Source organism: Antedon bifida, chromosome 3 (assembly GCF_963402885.1).
Source record: "Antedon bifida chromosome 3, ecAntBifi1.1, whole genome shotgun sequence".
NCBI classification, from domain to species: Eukaryota; Metazoa; Echinodermata; class Crinoidea; order Comatulida; family Antedonidae; genus Antedon; species Antedon bifida.
In genome coordinates, this window is record NC_136228.1 from 5,781,701 (window position 1) to 5,803,589 (window position 21,889).

Here is a 21,889-nt window from a genome sequence, read left to right on the forward strand (position 1 = left end):
GCCGTCGCGAGTTGTTTTCGTTTTAACAATCAGATTTAAGGGAATTTTTGATCAGCAAAAGTCGCATGAATCCCTAAGTTAACAATGTATCGTGACGTAATGTAGCCTTTCTTACAGACGTACTGTGGTTAAAAAAAGTCAACTATTGGCGACTACCAATATTGTATATTTCATTTACCCGAAGTCCTGAGTAGGTTTGTCGCCCTCTATGATATTGTCGATCATTTTTTATTTAATCTACAAAAAAATTGTTTCTTCGGCGGCTCGGCGACGGCGGCGATTACAACGTTTCTGCTTTATCATTTTCCAAGAACTTAGGCTATATACTGTTAATTTATGCATTTACAGCTTGTAAAGTAATCTGGCCTAAAATTACCACCAACCTGTGGCACAAGGTGAGGTTTGCTTTTATATAAGTTTGGTAGGTAGGAGACCTAGGCTAGGCCTTGTAAACAAACAAAAACCACCTTCTGTTCACAATGATTTTGACAGCGGCGGCGGTTGTTTGGTATACTTCTGACATCTGGCCTAGCCTATATAGAGTATGCCTAGATTTTTATGAGAAATCTGTTCTGTTGTTTTTCTTTTTTTTTTAAGTTACAACAAAATAAAAATTCCTATTAAATCCAATTGTAACAATTAACATTCATTTATCACAAGTGTGTGGGAACATTTTTATTGCATAAATTGTTTTCGTGCATATGTTATGCGCGATTTGAACGATTTGCGCAATTTAAAATTGCGCAAAGAATTCCTTGCGCAATTTGAATTGAAACATCCCTTTCAAATTGCGCAAGCAAGGTATTAAATTGCGCAAGTAATCTGCAAATTGCGCAAGGTTTTTGGACAGATTGTGAAATCATGCACACATATTTTTATAGTAATTTCTAAAAATGATTAAAAATTAAAGATAATATCGCATTTCCTTATTTTAATAGTGAAAATGTTGTTATTGTTAGCATACCAACTAAGACCCGACAAAGGAAAACGAAGCGGTGGTGTTCCCCGGCGGGCGGCTTTACTGCGCTAGCCTACTACTTGCTATGTTTTGATAGCAAGTCTAAATGGTGGTGGCGGTAGACTATGTTGTGTATTACTGCCTTAATTTTTGTTATTTTTACATTCATTTTGATTTATTTCAAGTTACAATGAGTGATAATATTATTTAATTGTGTATGCCATTTATGTTGTGTATTATACACATGTTATCTTCGCATATATTATGTTTCATTTTGAGTTATTAGTTTCCAATAAATTATTATTGTTAACCAATCGTCGACGTTAACACGCATTCTGTTGCGCATTTTGAAAATGTTACAAATTGTGCAGCGCAATTTGAAATTGCGCTAGGATTTTCTTGCGCAATTTCAAATTGCGCAATTTAATACTGCGCAAGAAAATCCTTGCGCAATTTCAAATTGCGCAAGAATTCTTTGCGCAATTTGAAATTGCGCAAGGAATTTTTTGCGCAATTTCAAATTGCGCAAATCGTTCAAATCGCGCATAACACATACTCTACAGTACTGTCTAGAGTACTCTGTAAGTTGTTTTAAATTTGAAAATGTGTGTAGTGATTAATTTCATGTCAGTTTTAAAAATTGTAGCATAAATGATGACCAGTAAGTAAGTAATCAAATATTACTAAAAAAAAACCCCGCACTCTCTCCCCTGAAATTTATTCAGAGGTTGACAAGCAAGTTATTTTTTCATTTGGCCTAGTAGTAAGGTGGATGCATAGGCCTGCAATACATCCAAATCATGTCAAGTTTCAGGTTGCTACTGGCTTCGCTTGAGATTTCTCATTGAGTTGGAACTAAACTATTACTGACACAGAAGTGCAACAAATAAAATATAGGTGTCAATCTCTTTTGCTTGCAACATATTTGTAATAAAATTGGTGCTCACATCAGAATTTTTCTGAAAGTGTTATAAACTGCCATTCTCTGTCCAATCTCTCTCATACTGTCGAGCAATTAAGTTCACTAAACATAATTAAATTACAACCACAACCATTTACTTTTTAACGAAGCATTCAAAGACTGACTACTAATTTAACAAACTCAAACCAACCACCAGTCTTTCTGGTCAGTGCAACTATTATGAAGGTTTCATACTAGTTGCACTGACCAGAAAAGACTGGTGGTTGGCAAGGCATCTTTCTTGTACTGTACACTATTGTATATGTAGACACTGAACTTAGGTAAACTGAATATAAATGTGTTATTTGTTCAATACTTTTGAATAAATTATTATTTAAACCAAACTACTGCTACTTATTATGCAAGATATCAAGATTAAACATATTATTTAACCAAAAAAAAGACATTACATTTACAAAGATAAAAATACAAAAAATGGAAAACAAAATTCTTATACTTTCGAATGGAGGGGAAAGAATATTGAGAGAAAATTATGATCTTTTACTGTTTAGCATCAGATACAGTAGATTTGACCTTGCACATACGTGAACACTGTGTACAGCACTGTACAAGTTGACAAATACACTTACACAACAATACCTAGCTCTACTCTATGTACAAAATATACTGCTAAAAATACATTCTTGAGGAATCAATATATTTCTATAGAATTCCACTTGTGTGTTATTTCATTAAGGAATCTTTAGGTACTAGTATTGACCTGTATTGAATACACTATGCAAAGGAAATTCTATTGAAATGTGTTTGAAGTCGTCTTGGGTATTCGCTATGGACCTGTGTATTTAAATACTGTACAACATTTATATTTATCGAGATATTAAATCAATCATTTTCTTACATTTGTGGTGCAATTCTTTAGTACTTTTAAATGTTAATTACAGTAATGTAACTATATTGCTCAAGCCAGCCTTTGTAGAACTTGTATTGTAACTACTGTATATTAGACTAATAACAAGTAAACTGCTTTCTATAAATTCATTCTCACATCTTAATGTAATGGTGTATAGGAAATTTTATTTATTTCAATGTAATGAAATTATTATCTTTTATTAGATTAACCTTCCTATTCATTTATTTTTTGTAAAAAAAAAATGTATTTCACTGTAGTAATTATGATTAAAGCACATTGTATGCCTAGAATTTAGATTTACGTAGTAGACCTCCTGGGAGGTAGACCTCTTGGCCAGCATAATCCTAATCTGTATGTTGGTATCGTACAACCGGTATATCACACTTTTTTTTACACATTTTTAAATGATGAGTTATCAAAGTTCAATGACGTATTGTATCAAAAGATATTTTTGAGGTAGGGGGTAACATTTATGCCAAGAGCCCATTAATTAAAAACACTAACCAATATGATCTTTGTATCATTGTGTAGCATATTAAACTGTTTTTAAATGAGTTATTCAAGTTCAATGACCTTTGAAAGTGTATTTGCTCACTGAAGTGTGTCCTGTTTGCTATTTGTCTGTGGTTTTTGCTGACAATTCATTTTCTCACTGTTCATAGTGCAATCATCCAAACCACCAGAGAGAGCCAGCGACTTGACAACGATGGAAGGTGTGCAATGCTCCGAGATCGCTACGACAGAAGATCACTATTCTCATCTTGATAATTTTGTGATAGAGAAGAAGATTGGGAAAGGTCAATTTAGTGAAGTTTACCGAGCAAAGTCTGTCATTGATAACTCCATCATTGCATTAAAAAAAGTCCAAGTGAGTACATTTTTTTAATCAATCAATTTTAGGCGATGTAGTCCAAATAAGTAGTACTAAATTTTAATATTTATTACAGTCAACTTTCCCAATTCCGGACTGGCGTAATATGTCTGGTTTTCTGATATTCATAATGTATTTTTTTGGTTAAAATGAATTTTTGAAATTTTGGACCTCAAGAGAGTTTTGGAAGAGTTTCTAGTTTTCAGAGAGTCCAGTATTGGGAGAGTTTTTATTCAATTGTATACTTATTAGTAATTACAATAAAAGAGTAAAATTTGTTTACATTTTTAAACAATTAATTTATTAATTAATATAATTAGTGTACTTTAAGTATTAAAATAATGATTTTTCTTTTCATGCTGCAAAATTGTTTGTTGATATCAATATTAGCAGCTCGTTTCTTAGCTTACCTTTTCTTTGTACTGCAATAAAATTCAATTTGTTTCTATTTTTTATCTTCTCAATGTTCAGTGACCAATATCACTAAATTAAATCTTTTAGGATTTAATTCAAGGATTAAACATTATTTTGATACCTTTAAAGTTACTTACTATTTGTATAAAAAAATTTTAAAAAAACCAAGACATACTGACAAAGTGAAATGAACTATCGTGGTATTGTAAAGTACTACATGGTTTGTCTGTTATTTTAACCATTTTACTCGAAATTTGTATGTTTCTTCACAGTTAGTAATTAGTACTAGTAGTAGCAAAATGTTGCTTTAATACATTTTTTAAAGATAAAATGTTACTGTATATTAAAAAATTATGTTAATTCTGTATAAAGTGAGTTTGTTATGTTAGTACTATATGATTTTAACATGTTATTTTAAGAGTGTTTGATAAAGGACACACGTAGACAAATCCAATAAAATACAATATCAGATCTCCATCTTATCATTGACCTTTGACATGTGAATCAATCTGTAAATATTGATTATATTTTATCATAAACCATATTTCTTATTTCTTGATTTTAAGATATTTGAAATGATGGATGCCAAAGCCAGACAAGATTGTATAAAAGAAATAGATTTATTAAAGGTAAGGCAGTTTTGACAATTTTCTTTTTTGGTGTTTTTTTTTAAATTATAATTTTTACAGATATATTGTCCCCCTGAAAAAATAATGCCATTTTAATGTTGCATTCATTTTGACCAAAATCTGGATCGAGAAAACAATATTATTTTACCTGAAAAATGTAATTTTAAGCAAAAAAATAGTCAAATTGGTCTACGGGGGGACAATAACTCTTCAACAAGTTAAAAATGTTATTCAATTTTATTCAGTAAAACAAATTTATTGCAATAATGAAGAATTGCAAATTTATTGCAGTATTCAAAATTGCAAATTTATTGCAGTATTTAAAATTCTCATTGGTTTTTTATATTTTTAATATTTTGGATGTATTTTGTACAAAATATTTTCAATTAAGTACAAGTTGGTTATTGAACCATTTGATACTCTTGTTTTTAATGTCTCCTTAGAAAAATTACATTTTTAATAATATATTTAATTCAGTATTTAATGACGATGATATTATCATTGTGTGTGCACAATTTGTTAAATGTTACATTATTAAAAAAGTAATTTTATGACCAGTCTATGCTTTCCATTTAATATTGGTAATTCAATTTATGACAGGCCTACAATGTACTGTAAGCTTTCCATATTATTGGTATCATTTTACAACAGGCCTATTGCTTTATTGGTATATTAATCTAAAACCTTGAGTGTCAAATAAAAGAGCTGATTAAAGCCCACACTGAATATTAAAAAGACTTGCTGAGCAAATAATGAATAAATTAATTAAAAACTTGTTTGATTGAAAATGGTTAAAACATTAATGAAATTCAAGATTCCAAGAAATTTTAAAGACAATAAAACAACAAAGAAAAATACATCAAATTGCATACGAACAAATTGAAAGAAAGCACATCGAAACTAGATGAGTCTTGAATTTTATCGACAATGTTTTGAATTAATCTGTTTAACAAATTTATGGATTTACTCACTGGTCAGTAAACAACTAGTTGATTGATTTTCTTCAGCAAATAATACTGTAATAGATGTATTAAGCCAGTGTTCATTAATTATTCATTATCCACACAGTAGCGCAATGTATTACCAAGGAGGTATCTCCCTGCTATTACAGTACAGTATCTGTACTGTAAATGCACTACCAGTACCAATGTTTACAATGGTATTAATTGCTCTCAATGTATATAACACTACTGCCTGTATGTATCAGCCATCTGATTACCAATTATTCACATTTATTTAGCAATAAATTAACTATATTACATTGTTAGTATTGCAGGAGTCTGTAATTGTAATGTCTGACCCTTTGCAGAAAAGAAATAATAATATCAAAAAGAAGATTTCTCTTTATACTATATTTAATATATACAGTAGTTACATATTTATTTTATGTAAATATTTTCAAATACCATTTTTAATCAGTTGGAAGTCAATTTCTTCTTATAAAGGCCCATTTACACTAAAGACGATAACTATCGACAGTGCATTTTTCAAGCATAAAAAGTATAAACAGTTTTTATCTATAGGATAACCATATGCTTCCTTTGATGAAAATAATATTTTCACACGTCAAATCAAATGACGTCATGATCAGTAAGACTTAAGAGCAATAATATTGTGACAATACAACGATTTTATTGTTTTTATTGATCATGACATCATTTGATTGGATTTAAAAAAATGTTATTATTAATATTTTCAAAGAAAGTATAAATGATTATCGTATAATTCTAGAACGAAAACCTTTCTAATTTCTTTTTTTACTGTATCATTATGTGAGAAATGTGTGTTTATTGTCGATCGTTATCATCTTAGTGTGAATGGGCCTTAACTCTGATAGTCCATTAATAGAATGTGGATGATGATTCCTTCTTATCCTCCATTTTGTAATTTACACTAAGTAAAGACGTAAGAAACTTAGTGTGAACTTTAAGTAATATTGCATAAATTGAGTGCTGCAGTAGCCTCTGGTCACAGTAGCAGTAATCTGTGTCTCTGTATCTTGTTGTTAAGCTGTGAGCTCCAACCATGCCTCAGGGAACATTTTTCAAATTGAGCCTTGTGTAGTAAGCCGATTCATTAAGGTGATGAGCCACAATGTTGTTGTTTACGTTGTCCCAAGTTTTAAAAAAGTGATGTGCCCATATATGGACATGATGATGTCATATCACTACCATATTTGGCTGCTAATAATCTTTATTTTGCCTTTTTAGCAATTGAACCATCCAAACGTCATTAAGTACCTTGCGTCCTTCATCCAAAATAATGAATTAAACATTGTGTTAGAACTTGCTGATGCTGGCGATTTGGCTCGTATGATAAAGGTAAGAAGAAGTAATTATGAAAAATAATTCACAAATCCTTCGTAAATTCATCAAGCAAAGTTGTTCTGCAAATTATGAATATTATAATGATTTGCTCTTGCGTCAAACAATCTCTCAGGTGATTTCCATTTGAAATGAACACTTTAAAATCCTGTAGAATATCAAGTTTCACCTCTAGTCTTATTCATTTTTAAAAAGTAAATATTGTTATTGTTAGGCCACTGTTTGTTGGACATGTACTGTATTACTGTTAATAGGCAAGAGTTGAATCCACATGGGAATAAAAGCAAACCAACGATATAGAGTAAACGTAGGCTACCATTTGTTGGACACATACAGTACTAGTATTGGGCAAGAGTTGTAAAATCCAACAATTGTTGTACTGAGTCAATAATGTAGTCCTAATTTGGCCTTTCTGAGATAATGGAAAACACTTTTGACAATGTCAATAATGGAGTCCTAAAACTGCTGGGCCCTTCTGGTATTATAATGGAAACCAAACAGTTGTTTACAGGGTAAATAATGGAATCCTAAATTGTTGGGCCCTTCTGGTATAATAGAAAACAAACAATTTTTCAACAAGGTCAATAGTTTGGCTCAAGAAATTAATTCCCAGCTTATCTTTCTATAAATCTGGGTTTAAACATAGATTATCATGTCTTTGAAATCCAAAACAGGATTTCAACTTATTTTCAGCTGCCTACCAATTTAGCTAAATTAAAAGATGTAAACAACTGTACGATGCACGTTTGTTTAGAGCGCTATCATTGGCTGGCTGCTTTATCCTACTTACAATAGATTAATTCCTGTCAATTTCCTACTGATGATAACAAGTACACTTCAACTCAATTAAAGTGAAAGTGTTGGGTAATAATAAGATCTGATGGCTGATTTCAAGGCCTCTCTCTTCATACTAGTAAGGTGTAAGCAACATTTTTTGTTGGTATAGTTCCTCAATTAGAATTTTGTCACACCTCAATTTTCTATGATAATAGAATAAAACTTTAAATTATTTACTGTGAAAGTGTTCGGTAAGCTCTCTCCTCATACTATGTACTAAAGTGTAAGCAACATGCTATGTTGTGATAGTTCCTCACAATGACACCAATTACAATTTGGTCACACCTCAATTTTCTACTGATATATTACACTTCAAATTAGTTACTGTGAAAGTGTTAGGTAAGCTCCCTCCTCATACTACTTACTAAAGTGTAAGCAACATGCTATGTTGTGATAGTTCCTCACAATGACTCCATTACAATTTTGTCACACCTCAATTTTCTACTGATAATAGAATAAAACTTCAAATTATTTACTGTGAAAGTGTTCGGTAAGCTCTCTCCTCATACTACTTACTAAAGTGTAAGCAACATGCTACGTTGTGATAGTTCCTCACGCTGACTCCAATTACAATTTGGTCACACCTCAATTTTCTACTGATAATATTACACTTCACATTAATTACTGGGAAAGTGTTCGGTAAGACCTCTCCTCATGCTACTTACTAAAGTGTAAGCAACATGCTATGTTGTGATAGTTCCTCACAATGACTCCAATTACAATTTGGTCACACCTCAATTTTCTACTGATAATATTACACTTCAAATTAATTACTGTGAAAGTGTTCAGTAAGCTCTCTCCTCATACTACTTACTAAAGTGTAAGCAACATGCTATGTTGTGATAGTTCCTCACAATGACACCAATTACAATTTGGTCACACCTGTATTTCATTGGTGTTTGCTTCATTGCCTTATAATTATTGGCTGTGTCTTGTAAAGCAAATCTCTGTCAAGTATATTTTAGGAGGAATCACAGACATAGCCATTATCAGTAAACGATGAAATGAAAGACATTGCAATATTTATTATGCATTATAAATCCTGATTACGGTAAATCATCATTTATCAAACAGATTGTTAAAACTTGCCGTTAGATATTATTTATGGTTTGATTCATTTATTTGATCAAAATTTATGAATATTATCAGGACCCGCGGAATTATTAAAATTGTATTTTTAAAATTGACATTTTCTTTCAACTTTATTGCTGTCAATTACAGTTTATATTGGATATTGGATATTGACACTCAGATTGGATATTCACACTTCATAGATACAGTATTCACACTTCATTTAGATATTCACACTTTAAACAATAAAATTAAAATAGAAATCAGCACTAATTATTCCTCCGGTGTCTTTAAAGTCCATATTTTTAATTATATTATTCAACAAACTGATTCTATGTTATTTTTTGCACAGCTAAATATTAAAATAGAGAAAACCATTGGCAATATTGTAAAATGTTTGTAAAAAAAAAAATTAAAATATTGAGTGTTGATATTATTTTATTTTATTTCAGTTTTCAACAAGGCACATTTTCTAAATTTAACCCTTTCCAATTTTAATAAAATAAAAATAATATTAAATATTTGTTATTCAATTTCTTATTTTAAAGCTCAGGTACAGGCATGAATTTTAAATATAATATTTGGTTAATTGTACATAAATCAAATATTTGTAACAGAAATCAAGACGAAAAAACTTGAATTTCCCGTAATATGGTCAAATACAACATTTGGCAAAATTCTTCCATAAAAACCAGGAAGACTTTTTTTCAGTAGTTAGGTAGTTAACCTAATGTAATAACATGTCTGGTGACTCCCTAGATGGTGAAAAAAGATGGTGGATATACGGTGGATAATTTTTGCTATAGCATGAAAATAAAAATCTGAAGTTGAATAAAAATATCAGAAATGTAATATTCAAGTTATATTACCTATATTTATTCAGCTGATAATATTTTTTACCACACCGTTTATTTTTCATAGCTTTTTAAAATGCCTCTCTATTTACAAAATGTGTGTACAAAAGAATAGAGATTTTACTATGTAATTTGAACTATCCCCCCACTGATAAGAAAGTGCTTATTTTCAACAAGCTCGTGTAACACAAATAAAATCTGAAAAATTATGAAACATAGGGGAAACTATAGATCGATAATTATTGGAATGTATGATCAATAGAAATTTTTTGCCCGCACCTGGCCTTTAATACAGAATAGCCACAGTATTGATAATAGGCCTTTACAATTTAGTGTGATCATTCTCCATGGTATGGTTATACAATACAACCCATAGAAATGTCATAGTTACTATGTATATGTACCTAAACGAAATATTATTGTTGTTCACAATGCATGTCCTGATTAAACCCTGTGTGACCCTACTTGTTAGCATTTCTGAAGGTTTAATACCACATTCAATGTCACACATTCTTGCCATATTGTACAATGAATGAAAGCTATTCATAACATATTTTATAAACTTTGTAATTTGAGCACACTCTCTACTCTATACAGTTATATTCTGTCAAAGTCTTGTAGTTAAAATGTACAAATTGAATACAGTCAACTCTCCCAATACCACACCAGACACCCTGGGCTGATATGTCTGGTTTTCCAGAAAGTCTGGTATTTGGAATGTGTTTGTCATGGTAAAAATGATTTTGGGACATTTTGGACCTCCAAGAAAGTCCAGTTTTATTTAGGAGTGTTTCCCATTTCTGATATTGGAGTTAGAGTTGATTGTAATAATACCTACAGTAAATAGTTTTATTAAATTAAAGTTATTTTCAAATAGATAAACAAAACAATCAGATATTTAAAGTTTAGAAATATGGGGTCACTAAACACACTTGCCACTAGATTGGTCATTATCTGGTCACATTTAATATCGTTCTTTAAAATGTTTATCTTGTTTATTTAATGACTTTTAAGTCTGACTTTTAAATTAAAATTTGTTACTTTTTTCCAATAGCACTTCAAAAGACAGAAGCGTTTAATTCCAGAGAAGACTATTTGGAAATACTTTGTACAACTAACAGCGGCACTGCAGCATATGCACTCAAGACGGGTCATGCATAGAGGTAGTACAGGCTTTCATTTTTCTGTATAAATACTTTTTACTTTCTTTTATATACTTTTATTTTATGACAGTTTGGAGACAAGTCTGCAGGAGAGGCCAGATGGCAACATACAGTACAGAAAGAAAGTACTGCAACTTTACCTACGAAGTAGCTTCGTAGATAGAACGTAGGCTACGTTGTTGGCTTCGTAGGTTCCATTGTTTGGCTTCGTAACCTCAATAAACAACTTTCAATGAGCTACGTTCTGAACTTCGTAGGGAGTTCGTAACCTATATAAACAACCCTGCAATGTTCTTAGTGAAGTAATTAAGAAGGTGTGAAATTAATGTGTTAAATTTAACTGGCGGAGGACCAAGTTGTAAATTACTAAAAAATAAATAATATTTTTTAATCGTAATCTTTTCCTTCGTGCGTGTTTACCTACTCAACGGCGAATATAAATTTCCCACGATGTAAACGTAGAGACACGATCCAACACAGGTGAACCGCAACGAACAGGCCAACTAATATAGCGAACGTCTAGTCCATCCAGAAACGATGCCGAGAAAAAAAGATCGTAAACAATTCATTCTAAATATAGTATCAGAACGTTCAATCGGTCGCTCAAAAAGACTGCCGACAGAAGACCGTAATTAATACAGACCTAGTTTTTTTGGTCACATGGCATGAAACGCGATACTCTCTGCTTTACCGCAATCGTTCACATGTTTTTTTTAACTTAGTACGAGAGGGTGGCTGCCGGTCTGACGACGATTAATAAGATCGTGTACCTGGATTTTGTGTCACATGACATGAAACATAATACTCTCTCTCTCTGAAACTGCTCACATGTTTTTTCCACTCCAAATTCTGGTCGGGCTTTTTTCTATACACACACACATGTCGTAATCATTTTAAAAGGCCTAAGCCAGACCTATGTTAAATCTTAATATGGAATATATATTAGTTTTGCATATATTTTGTTGGGTTAGGTGTCGTCGTTTTTATAATTCGTAGGAATTCCAAGGTAGGATTAAATAATTTTTAGTGTAGGCCTAGCCTAGGCCGCCGAAACAGGCTAGCCTTGACTCTCTCTCCCCGAGGTGAGGTCCGGCCCGATGTCATTTCGTCGGCGGATTTCCATTCAAATTAGGATAACCGATATGCGTAGGGCGGCTACAAAAATTGACGTCTACTATCTTTAGATAGGATTTTAATTAGCAAACAATACATCGTTTGTTTGCATTGTCAATGCTTCTAAAGGCGATGACAATGATGTTTACTAACCCTACGAACCACCCTACGTAGGCGCGCCTAGATAATTATCATAACAATACATCGTAGGCTACAAACAATACATCGTAGGAGAGAACAATACATCGTAGGCTACGAACAATACATCGTAGGCTACAAACAATACATCGTAGGCTACAAACAATACATCGTAGGTTACAAACAATACATCGTAGGCTACGAACAATACATCGTAGGACAGAACAATGACCTACGATCTACCTACGCGTAGGCTACGAAAGGCTACGCGTAGATACGAAGCAGTAATTTCTTTCTGTACTGTAGTTGTTAAGGCTTGTGACTAATTTAGTGGCAACATTTTTTTAATTACTAAAGTTGCTTAAAACTAGTAAAAAAGTTTTAAATGATAAAAAGGTTTGTGAATCAACAAGGGATTGAGGTTAACATGTTCCAGAGCAAATGGAATAATAAATGAATTTGAGTTCCCAATACATGCTGATTGACGTACTAGTTGAACTAAAATATCAGGAGTAATAAAATGGATAGATCATTATTATTTCATTTACAGAGGAGGACTATTGTTGTCTGACTGACCCTTATAGAATCAGACACTGCGTTGCCAACCTGTTGCCAAACAAGAGAGCCATTCTAATCTACAAGTTACTCTACAGTGCACCTTTGCTATGGGAATGAATTCAGTGATAAACCCTGCAAACATAAAAAAAATTAAAATATCAGAAAACCACATCGCACCAACATAAAAGTGATTGAATCATGTAGTGTACGACTTTGCATGGTTTTAGCCATACCCATTCAACCCACATAAAAACACTTCCTATCCATCCCATCGGAAATCCCCCCTTTTTATTTTGTATTTAAAATTTGTAAAAGTACATTACACTTTTGTATTCATGGTCGCTATTACATCATCATGACTTTAAAATTTAATTATCTTGGTTAGTAAATATCAGAAAAGAAATAGGCACTGCATTATCTTTATTTCTGACTTGTTTCAATGCTTTTTATTAAAAGAATTATAGATTTTGGTATTTTTGTAGGTTTTTCCCTGTTTTTGTTATCCTCTTTCTGTCAATAACACCATTTCCTGGTAACCACAAATCCCTGTGTATTGTACTTTACTTTTCATTGACAATGACATTTAGTAAAAGGTAAAGAGGATATTATAGAATAAAAGCTGGATTAAAGCATTATATTACCATCAGTCGCTACACTTCACTTCATTCTTTTTGTTTACTAAAATACTTTAGATAACAAAATATATTTTTAGAACTGAAAGTATATTAGGATTAATTGGTTGGTTACACTTGTTTATACAGTCAACTATTAATACCGCACACCCTTTAGCAGACCTAATACGTCTGGTTCTAGAAAGTCCGGTATTATTCCGATTTAAGATAACCACATATATTTTTAGAACTGAAAGTATATTATGATTAATTGGTTTGTCACACCTGTTATACAGTCAACTAGTAATACCACACACCCTTTAGCAGACCTAATACGTCTGGTTCTAGAAAGTCCGGTATTATTCCGATTGTTTTTAATGGGCACTAAATAAATCTGTGGTGTGGATTCACCGTTCTTTTCAGAAACCAAATTTACTATTCATTCTCACTTTGTATTGATTATTTTATTTCCGTGTGCTAATATATATTTATCTTCTAATATGCCTAGGTGTATCATTTTGTGATGAAATTGAACTACTGTATGTTGTCACTATGTTGCCATCGATACTAATGTCGTATTTTATTTGATCAATTTAGAAATTGAGCAAAAGATGGCTACTTAATAGATGCACATGTCTACTGTTTATATAGCAAAAGTATGAATAGTATTTTATAGGTCAGAAACAAATTATTTTGTCATTTGCTAAGCAACATACAACAAAAAAAATAGAGAAAAATTTATTGTAAATCAAATTATATAGCATCCATGCTTTGCAGTTAATTATATGCTGCAGAATTTAGATCATTTTAGAATTATTTTTTTTTAGATTGTGTTTGCTTTTTTCTTTTCTCAGAAAGATTTCTTTTTTACAGTAATAAGACAAGAAACATCTGTAGTATTATAATTTAGTAAAGAAATGCTAATTTTGAAGTATTTTGCATTAAAAGCAATTGCTAAGTTACTTTTAAGGGTTTTGAGTTTAATGTAATTGTAAAGTATAATTATCTACAAACAAAACCATTAGTACACTACTGTATCCTTCAGTAGAGAGTTTGGATGATTACAGTAATTTAGTGGATGCATTGATTACATAATCAACTAAGTAGTACAGTAAACATTACTAACTTAAAGTCTGTAATTTTGTCTTAAACCACTGTGGTAGCAAGTTAGTACTGCATAAGTAAACTCCAGTTAAAGTGGTTCTCGTTTAAATTTAAACTATGGAGTGTTTGCGCTAGAAGAAGACTTGCAGTATGTTTGGTTTATACTACTAACAGGATTACCACTTGAATATTAATGGTCACAATTGTTGATAAATTACAGTAAATATCGATTCAAGAGCAATAAAATCGGTTTTAGGTTCAAGTTTTCTTCAACCAGTTGTTAGGATGGGGGAATGAGTCATCTCGATTAAGGACTTAAAAACTGGAGGTCCAGTGTACACATCTGGTTCAGGGCACTTTAAATAAACTCTGTGTATCTTTTGGAAGAGTAGAGGGGCTACCACACATCTCAGGCCCTGTCAGATGGATACAAGCACTCTTAATGGCAGCTCAACATGAAAAATCTTAGGGCTATGAAAGTAGTTTTTGCTGTAGAAAGCACATTATAAATAGAAATCAATCGTTAATTCATTATCGTCCATAAAATGTTGACATTCAAACTTATGTCCTTCAACTTACATATAACAAAAATCTTGAAAAAAATGCATGATTTATTTAATTCAAGCAGCTTTACATCCGTTTTATAATGGCATAAATAATCAACAATACAAATCTGAAGCTACTGTATTATAGTCACCCTCAAATTCTATATATTTGTTGTTAAGTGGGTAAACATTTTATTTTGCAGATATCAAGCCAGCCAATGTATTCATAACAGCCAGCGGGATAGTAAAGCTCGGTGACCTTGGCCTAGGCCGGTTCTTTAGCTCCAAGACGACTGCTGCTCACTCGCTGGTGGGTACACCCTACTACATGTCCCCTGAACGTATTCACGAAACCGGCTACAACTTCAAATCAGATGTTTGGTCCGTCGGATGCTTACTCTATGAGGTATGAACGTTTGTTAATTACAGTAAAACCACTTCTTTGGAGGCACCCTTAATGAAGAAACTTTCATGTGAAAAGAGCGAGGGGAAATATGTTTTAAAATTACGGCTAACCCTTATATGCAAGGGGACACTTTGTTGAGTCCTGAATGTATTTAAACCCCCGCCACACTCTTTGTTTTTATTCAATATTCAAGCTCTGTCTACACTAATAAACTTAATGTGGAAAAAAAATATGATGTGCCCATTGATATGGACATGATATCATATCACTACCATATTTAAGCATATCACACTTTTTTGTCAAACTAGTTTGCAGCTTTAGTACTTGGTGAAATGGTACCATCCAAAATAATAAAGTTACATTATTAGTCTTATCTTAAGCTCTGTCTACACTATCAAACTAGTTGTAATGTATAAGTGTAATGTGCCCAAATATGGTAGTGATATACCCAGGTATGGTAGTGATATGACATCATCATGTTGTCACATAAAGTTTGATAGTGTAGACAGAGCTAAACTGGTCTGTTTGAGATCATCTATCGTCGCAAACTCCTCTCCCTGATTTTATCTGAGAAGTGCGAGTACTGTAGATCTCAGTTCGAGGAGTCGTTCTAACTGCTTTTAAATAAGAGATTCATACTCGTAATCAAATTATAATATTGAAATCTTTAGGCTCCCGGTAAATTGATGATGCCACAATCAGCGTAATGAAAATGTAATCAGAAAGTGTTTTTACAGAAAGTAATTATTCTGTCCTTTCATATTACAGGAAAACTAATTTCCTGACAGCCAGTTTTTGAATTCAATTATATTATCAATCAGCTGTTATAATAAACAGTGAATTAATAATTGAGTGATGTCACAATGATTACCTGTTTGTGTTTATTTTCTCAACATTCATGTTCTATAGATGGCAGCATTGCAATCTCCATTTTATGGGGATAAGATGAATCTTTATTCTTTATGCAAAAAGATTGAACAGTGTGACTATCCTCCACTGCCAGCTGAGTATTATTCTGAAGAGGTTAGTACCGAGGCTGTACACCTTCCCGTCTTCCATCCCTGGGGGCGCCCTCCTGTTTCTACAGTAATCTATGCTTTCTTTCTGTGTGCTTCTTTGCTTACTGTGTTAATTGTTGTCTATAGATGGCTGCGCTTCACTCTCCATTTTATGGCGATAAAATGGACTTGTATAAATTGTGTAAGAAGATAGAAAAGTGCGAATACCCACCCTTGCCTGTTACAAATTACTCTAGACAGGTTTGTATAAACCCCCGGTGTATGTAAGGAATTATAGCAGAAATTAAAGAGGTACTAATGCTGCTTTTAGCCCATCAATTTGGAATCATAAAATCATACCCTGCACCCTAAAGTCTAACGGTTGCTTTCTGCACATTTTTATCTATATTTAATGTGAAAAAAAACAAAGCTTGGGCATGTTTGGATTGCGGCAATCCAACTAGTACTACTTTTTAAAATTTGTTCAAAATATTACTGTAAGATTCATGTAAGATGGGGCGGGGTTGTGGGCCTTGCTTTGAATTTAAGTTTGATTAGTTTTCGTCTAGTGTATCTTATACTCTTTGGTTTCTTTGGATACCTCTTTAATTCTTGCTCATTTATGTATTCTTATTTATTCACATGATTTGTGTTGTCTGTTTTTCTTCATTTCAAACACATCACATCTTTTTATTTGTGTCTTTAAATATTGCATCTTTTAATGTTAATGCCTAATGAATGTTTGTCAGAAATTCATAACATTATGATGTTGCATACAGCATCAATATTGATATTTTAATATTTTAAGTTTTGATATATTGATGTTTACATTAAAATGTGTAATAGATAAATCCAAGGTCAAGCTTTGCTTCTATTCAACCAATTTGATTATATACTTAATTCCTTCTAATCAATATACCAATATCCTTGAATACAAAAATAGCATTTTTATAAATAATTCATTATTATCATTATGAGTAAAAACGAAATTTCTGCTTGCCAATTTCAAGAAATTTTATTGGTCCACTTTAAAATGAAAATTTGTTTTGCTTGGCATAATTAAGACAACAAAACAACAAAGCAAAAACCTTCCAGAACTTTTATTGTTTTCATAATTTATAATTGCAGTATACTATAATGACTAAGAATATTTTATTATAAATAAAATGAATCATTAAAAGAACCGGTTAAGCTCTGTCTACGCTATCAAACTAGTTTGACAAAAATATGGTAGTGATATGCTTAAATATGGTAGTGATATGACATCATCATGTCCATATATGGGCACATCACGTTTTTTTTGTCACATAAAGTTGAATAGTGTAGACAGAGCTTTAGTCATTTAATATTGCTATTTAAACATAGTAACATTTTAATTTTTTTAAAGATTTTTATAAATATTATCAGCATAACCAGTACAAAGTATAAGCTAGTCAAACACTCATATTAAAAACACTTATTGCTTTCATGTTTTCCATTCTGATTCATTCTCTCACTTTCAATTATTAGCAGTTGATAAATTTGTTTTAAAATGTCAGTGTAAATAGAATCTAATACTTGGTAGCTGTTGCTATCGCGCTGTCTGTCTGTGACAGTTTAATCATTGTTGTTGTGTTTTCTATAACCTAGTGTCTTTGATGTGTTTCTGCTAATAGTGTGTGTTGTTTGCTTTACTAACAGCCTTCATACAGACAGCCATCATCTTACTAACAGCTTTCTTTATTATAAAACAATTAACCAACGCTTTATATGGACTATCGTTTGTGTTGTGTAAATATATTGCATTTTAACATTGTTGCATAGCGAATAACCACTAGTAAAGTTAGGTTTTGCCATACACCACCATAAATTTGAGAACGTGTCAAGACAGTTGTAGCATAAAGGCCAATTTACACAGACGAGCGGTAACGGTAATACAAATATAGAATCTATGTTATTCCTTATGACTATTTACACACAACACACAGATTCTACATGGGACAAGCTACGCGGTTTTCCGGTACCGTTACCACTCGTCTGTGTAAATTGGCCTTAACACATGGTGTATTTGCAAACCTTGATCATTATTATATTTACTAATACCATATCATTGTTGTCACTATTATCATTATCACTAATTAATATAAATATCTTTGTCAAAGTACAGTATCTCCTTGTTTTGTACCAATGTTTTTTTTACTAATGTACTTTAATGTATAAATATTATAATGTGGCATTAATAAAACAATAAAATTGTTGTATACGTGTTGGTAGTATTTTGCTAGGAGGGGTGGAGCTTGCCAGGAGGAGTGGTGGTTGCTAGGGGGTGATGGTTGCTACAGTAGGAGAGGTTGTAGTTGCTAAGTGGGGTGGTGGTTTCTAGGAGGGTGTAGGTTTCCAGGAGGGGTGGTGGTTGCTAGAAGGGGTGGTGGTTGCTAGGAGGGGTGGTGGTTGCTAGGAGGGGTGGTGGTTGCTAGTTGAAATTTACAAGGAGGAGTAAACATTCAGTGCTTTTCTTCTTCTTGATGAAATTAATTTATTTAATTTATAATAATTTTTACATTGTATCTTGCAGTTACGTGAGCTTGTTACGTTGTGCATCAAAGCTGACCCAGAGCAGAGGCCGGACATTGATTATGTAAACGAAGTTGCGCAACGAATGCATTCCATCAGCGTCCAATAGATCACAACCTTGAGTCGTATCGCCATAGTGATGCCACATCATGCATTTAAACATCTTGAATACTGAATGTTCTTGGTGTCTAGGCTGTCAATTATCTGAACACATAATAAAGTTGGTTGCTGCAGATAAACATCAAACCTGATTTTGCTTTTTCCTTCATTTGGATGAATCTATGTGTCAGTAGAGACGTCGAGTTCATTTTGCTCAAAAAATTGCTTTTTAAAATGTCATACAAACCAGGCTGTGGTAGGAATACCTTAGGTGATCCAATTTGGTTTAAAATAGAACCAATTTGTTTAGAACCTGTGTTTTCAGAAACCACATTGTATGACCACAGTGATCTTTGGCTTAAAGGATTTAATTTGATTTTAAAAAAAAGATTGATTTGTGACCAAAAACTGAGCCTTAAATTAATGTTCATAGTTAGTATCAATGTATCACTAATTACCTTGGCAAAAATCATTCCACTGACTTGTTTTTTTTTTTACTTTAATATTGTATTAAATTGTCCAATTTAAGATATATTTGTACATTTGTATGCAGTGATGTATTTTATAATTAAAAAGTTTGAGTGCCTTGTTTAAAAACGACAGCACCTTGTATGCCTGTCTATAGGCAATGTATCCAAAGTAAAAATGTTTTTTGATACAGTTATCGCACACACTATGACAAAAGTGATAGCAATTTATTCTCAAAGGTTACATCTATGTGGTGTCAAAGGTTATATATGTCATGTCAAAGGTGAATACTTGTGTAATACCAGCCTTGTGTGAGAATAATTTGTAATAGGCATATAGTACAGTAGAGGTACTTACTGTAAGTAATATCTTTGAAATGGTTTTAATGTTTCATAAGATTTGTTACGTATCAAGGTCAAAGGTTATGACATCACATTATTTGTAGTCATTTATTTGTATTCATATTGTATCTGATGTGTTCCTGTAGATTTTAGTTGAAAATAGTAATAAGATATATATTTTCTTAGTTTTGTGACCAAATATTTGTAAATATATTGAAATAGTTGTAAAGTATGTTGCTGAAATATATTTAAATACAAATTTTAAAAATACAGTGATCGGTGTACAAACAATTCTTGATTGTTGGCAGTATCATAGGCAAACGCTGTAATACATTGTCTCATATACATTACCTGTATCATAGGCCATATAGACCTTAACATAATGCAGGTTACATGTGATACATATGTGACGCTGTATACAGAATTGACCTTTGATACTGGGCATATGCCATATGTTGAGATACAGTACAAAGACAAATCGGGTAGTTATACACAAAAAAATAAATAATTTATACATAAATAGAGTGTTGTAAATCGTTGCATATATATATTTAGTAAAGTATAACATAAATGCAAGATCTATACTGTGTTTGTAAACATATTTTGTAAATAAGAATTTTAAAAATAATTTGGGGTGGGGTGTGAAGTGGTTGTATTGCGAGTTATTTTCTGGTTTAGATCCACAGACATTGCTTATATGAACTAAATTCATAAATTGCCGCACTTTTAGTTGGTTTATGTTCGTAATACTGTCACAAACCACTTTAAATATCTTCTATATCTGATACATTTCCCACCTATATTAGCAAAAATATTGATTGACAAAATGTACAGTAGTTTTATATAGTAGTGTTTCTTTATTGCTTGATGTTTCGTTTCAGTTTGTCTCTTTCTCTTATAATGTATAAGAAGTACATTTTATATTGTAATTATGCAAGAGATTTCTTACATATCATTTAAATTAATAATTCATTTTGTATAATAACTAAATACTGTATAACGAATATATTTATATGATGAATTTAGGCAATTCTCAAATATACAGAAACGTATTTGTATTATATTTCGGTCTCACTGTTTAAAAATTTAGACATATTCTCTATCAACACATATGTTCTCTGTTGTCCAATACTGTATAGCCAGGATTTTAACAGGTGGTCCTTTTTCCACAACAGGAGCAGAAATCGAAAATAAGCTAGGTCAGTTAAAGCTTGATTCCCACTAGCAACGCAACCTACGCAACGTAAGAAATTTTCCCCAGCTGTATAAAATATCAAACATGCGATGTTTGCAGTACTGTTCTGTCATCGGTTCCCGCTTGTGACTACAGCACTTTGCGTCAATATGTTGTTGCGTTGCGTCGCTAGTGTGAATCACGCGTTGGCATATAATTCTGCTGATCTCTCGTTGAAAGGGACACTTTCTGGGAACTGGGAAAAAGAGGTTTTTGTCAAACCATCAAACATCCACTCCCATTCACACAGTGCTTTGATTGTACTATTCTACTCTACTGTAAGAAATGACAGGTCTCCATTGAATGTAGTCTTGTATTTGATCATCAACAGGATCTAACATGTGCAATGAACTATGACATACGAGTACACCAAACAAAATGATCAATCCGTCCGGTCCCAAGATGGTCAAATAGTAAGATGGTCAAATAATAAGATGGTAAATAGTAAGATGGTCAAATAGTAGGATGGTCAAATAATAAGATGGTCAAATAATAAGATGGTCAGGTAGTAAGATGGTCAATTGATTGATAAATCTCTGTTTATTTTCTTATAGAAATATTTATATCTTATGTGTTACTAGTATTATTGATTTTAAAGTCGGTAAAGTTTAATTTACATGCATATGTTGGTTATTGTTCATATATTAAGTTTTGTAGTAATAAACCACTAAAGCAAAATTATGAGAAAAAACAATATATAATGATTTTTTTAAATGATACGATATAGTTTATGCATATCAAAATAAATTGAAAATTAAAAAATTTGTC

At 32.0% G+C, this 21,889-nt stretch overlaps 1 protein-coding gene across 3 annotated transcripts; it reads left to right on the forward strand.

The window, feature by feature from the left end:
- The first annotated feature begins 265 nt into the window (after nucleotides 1-265).
- LOC144837095 (serine/threonine-protein kinase Nek7-like) lies at nucleotides 266-21,889 on the forward strand. Of its 3 annotated transcripts, XM_078692096.1 has the most exons (9): nucleotides 266-395; nucleotides 3,453-3,658; nucleotides 4,642-4,704; nucleotides 6,915-7,025; nucleotides 10,845-10,953; nucleotides 15,226-15,428; nucleotides 16,338-16,451; nucleotides 16,574-16,687; nucleotides 18,981-21,889. In XM_078692096.1, exons 2-9 carry the CDS (start codon nucleotides 3,497-3,499, stop codon nucleotides 19,086-19,088), a joined length of 984 nt encoding a protein of 327 aa, XP_078548222.1. In that variant the 5' UTR covers nucleotides 266-395; nucleotides 3,453-3,496; the 3' UTR covers nucleotides 19,089-21,889. The 3 variants fall into 3 exon arrangements, with proteins under 3 accessions (XP_078548222.1, XP_078548220.1, XP_078548221.1); XM_078692094.1 differs by lacking the exon at nucleotides 16,574-16,687; XM_078692095.1 differs by lacking the exon at nucleotides 16,338-16,451.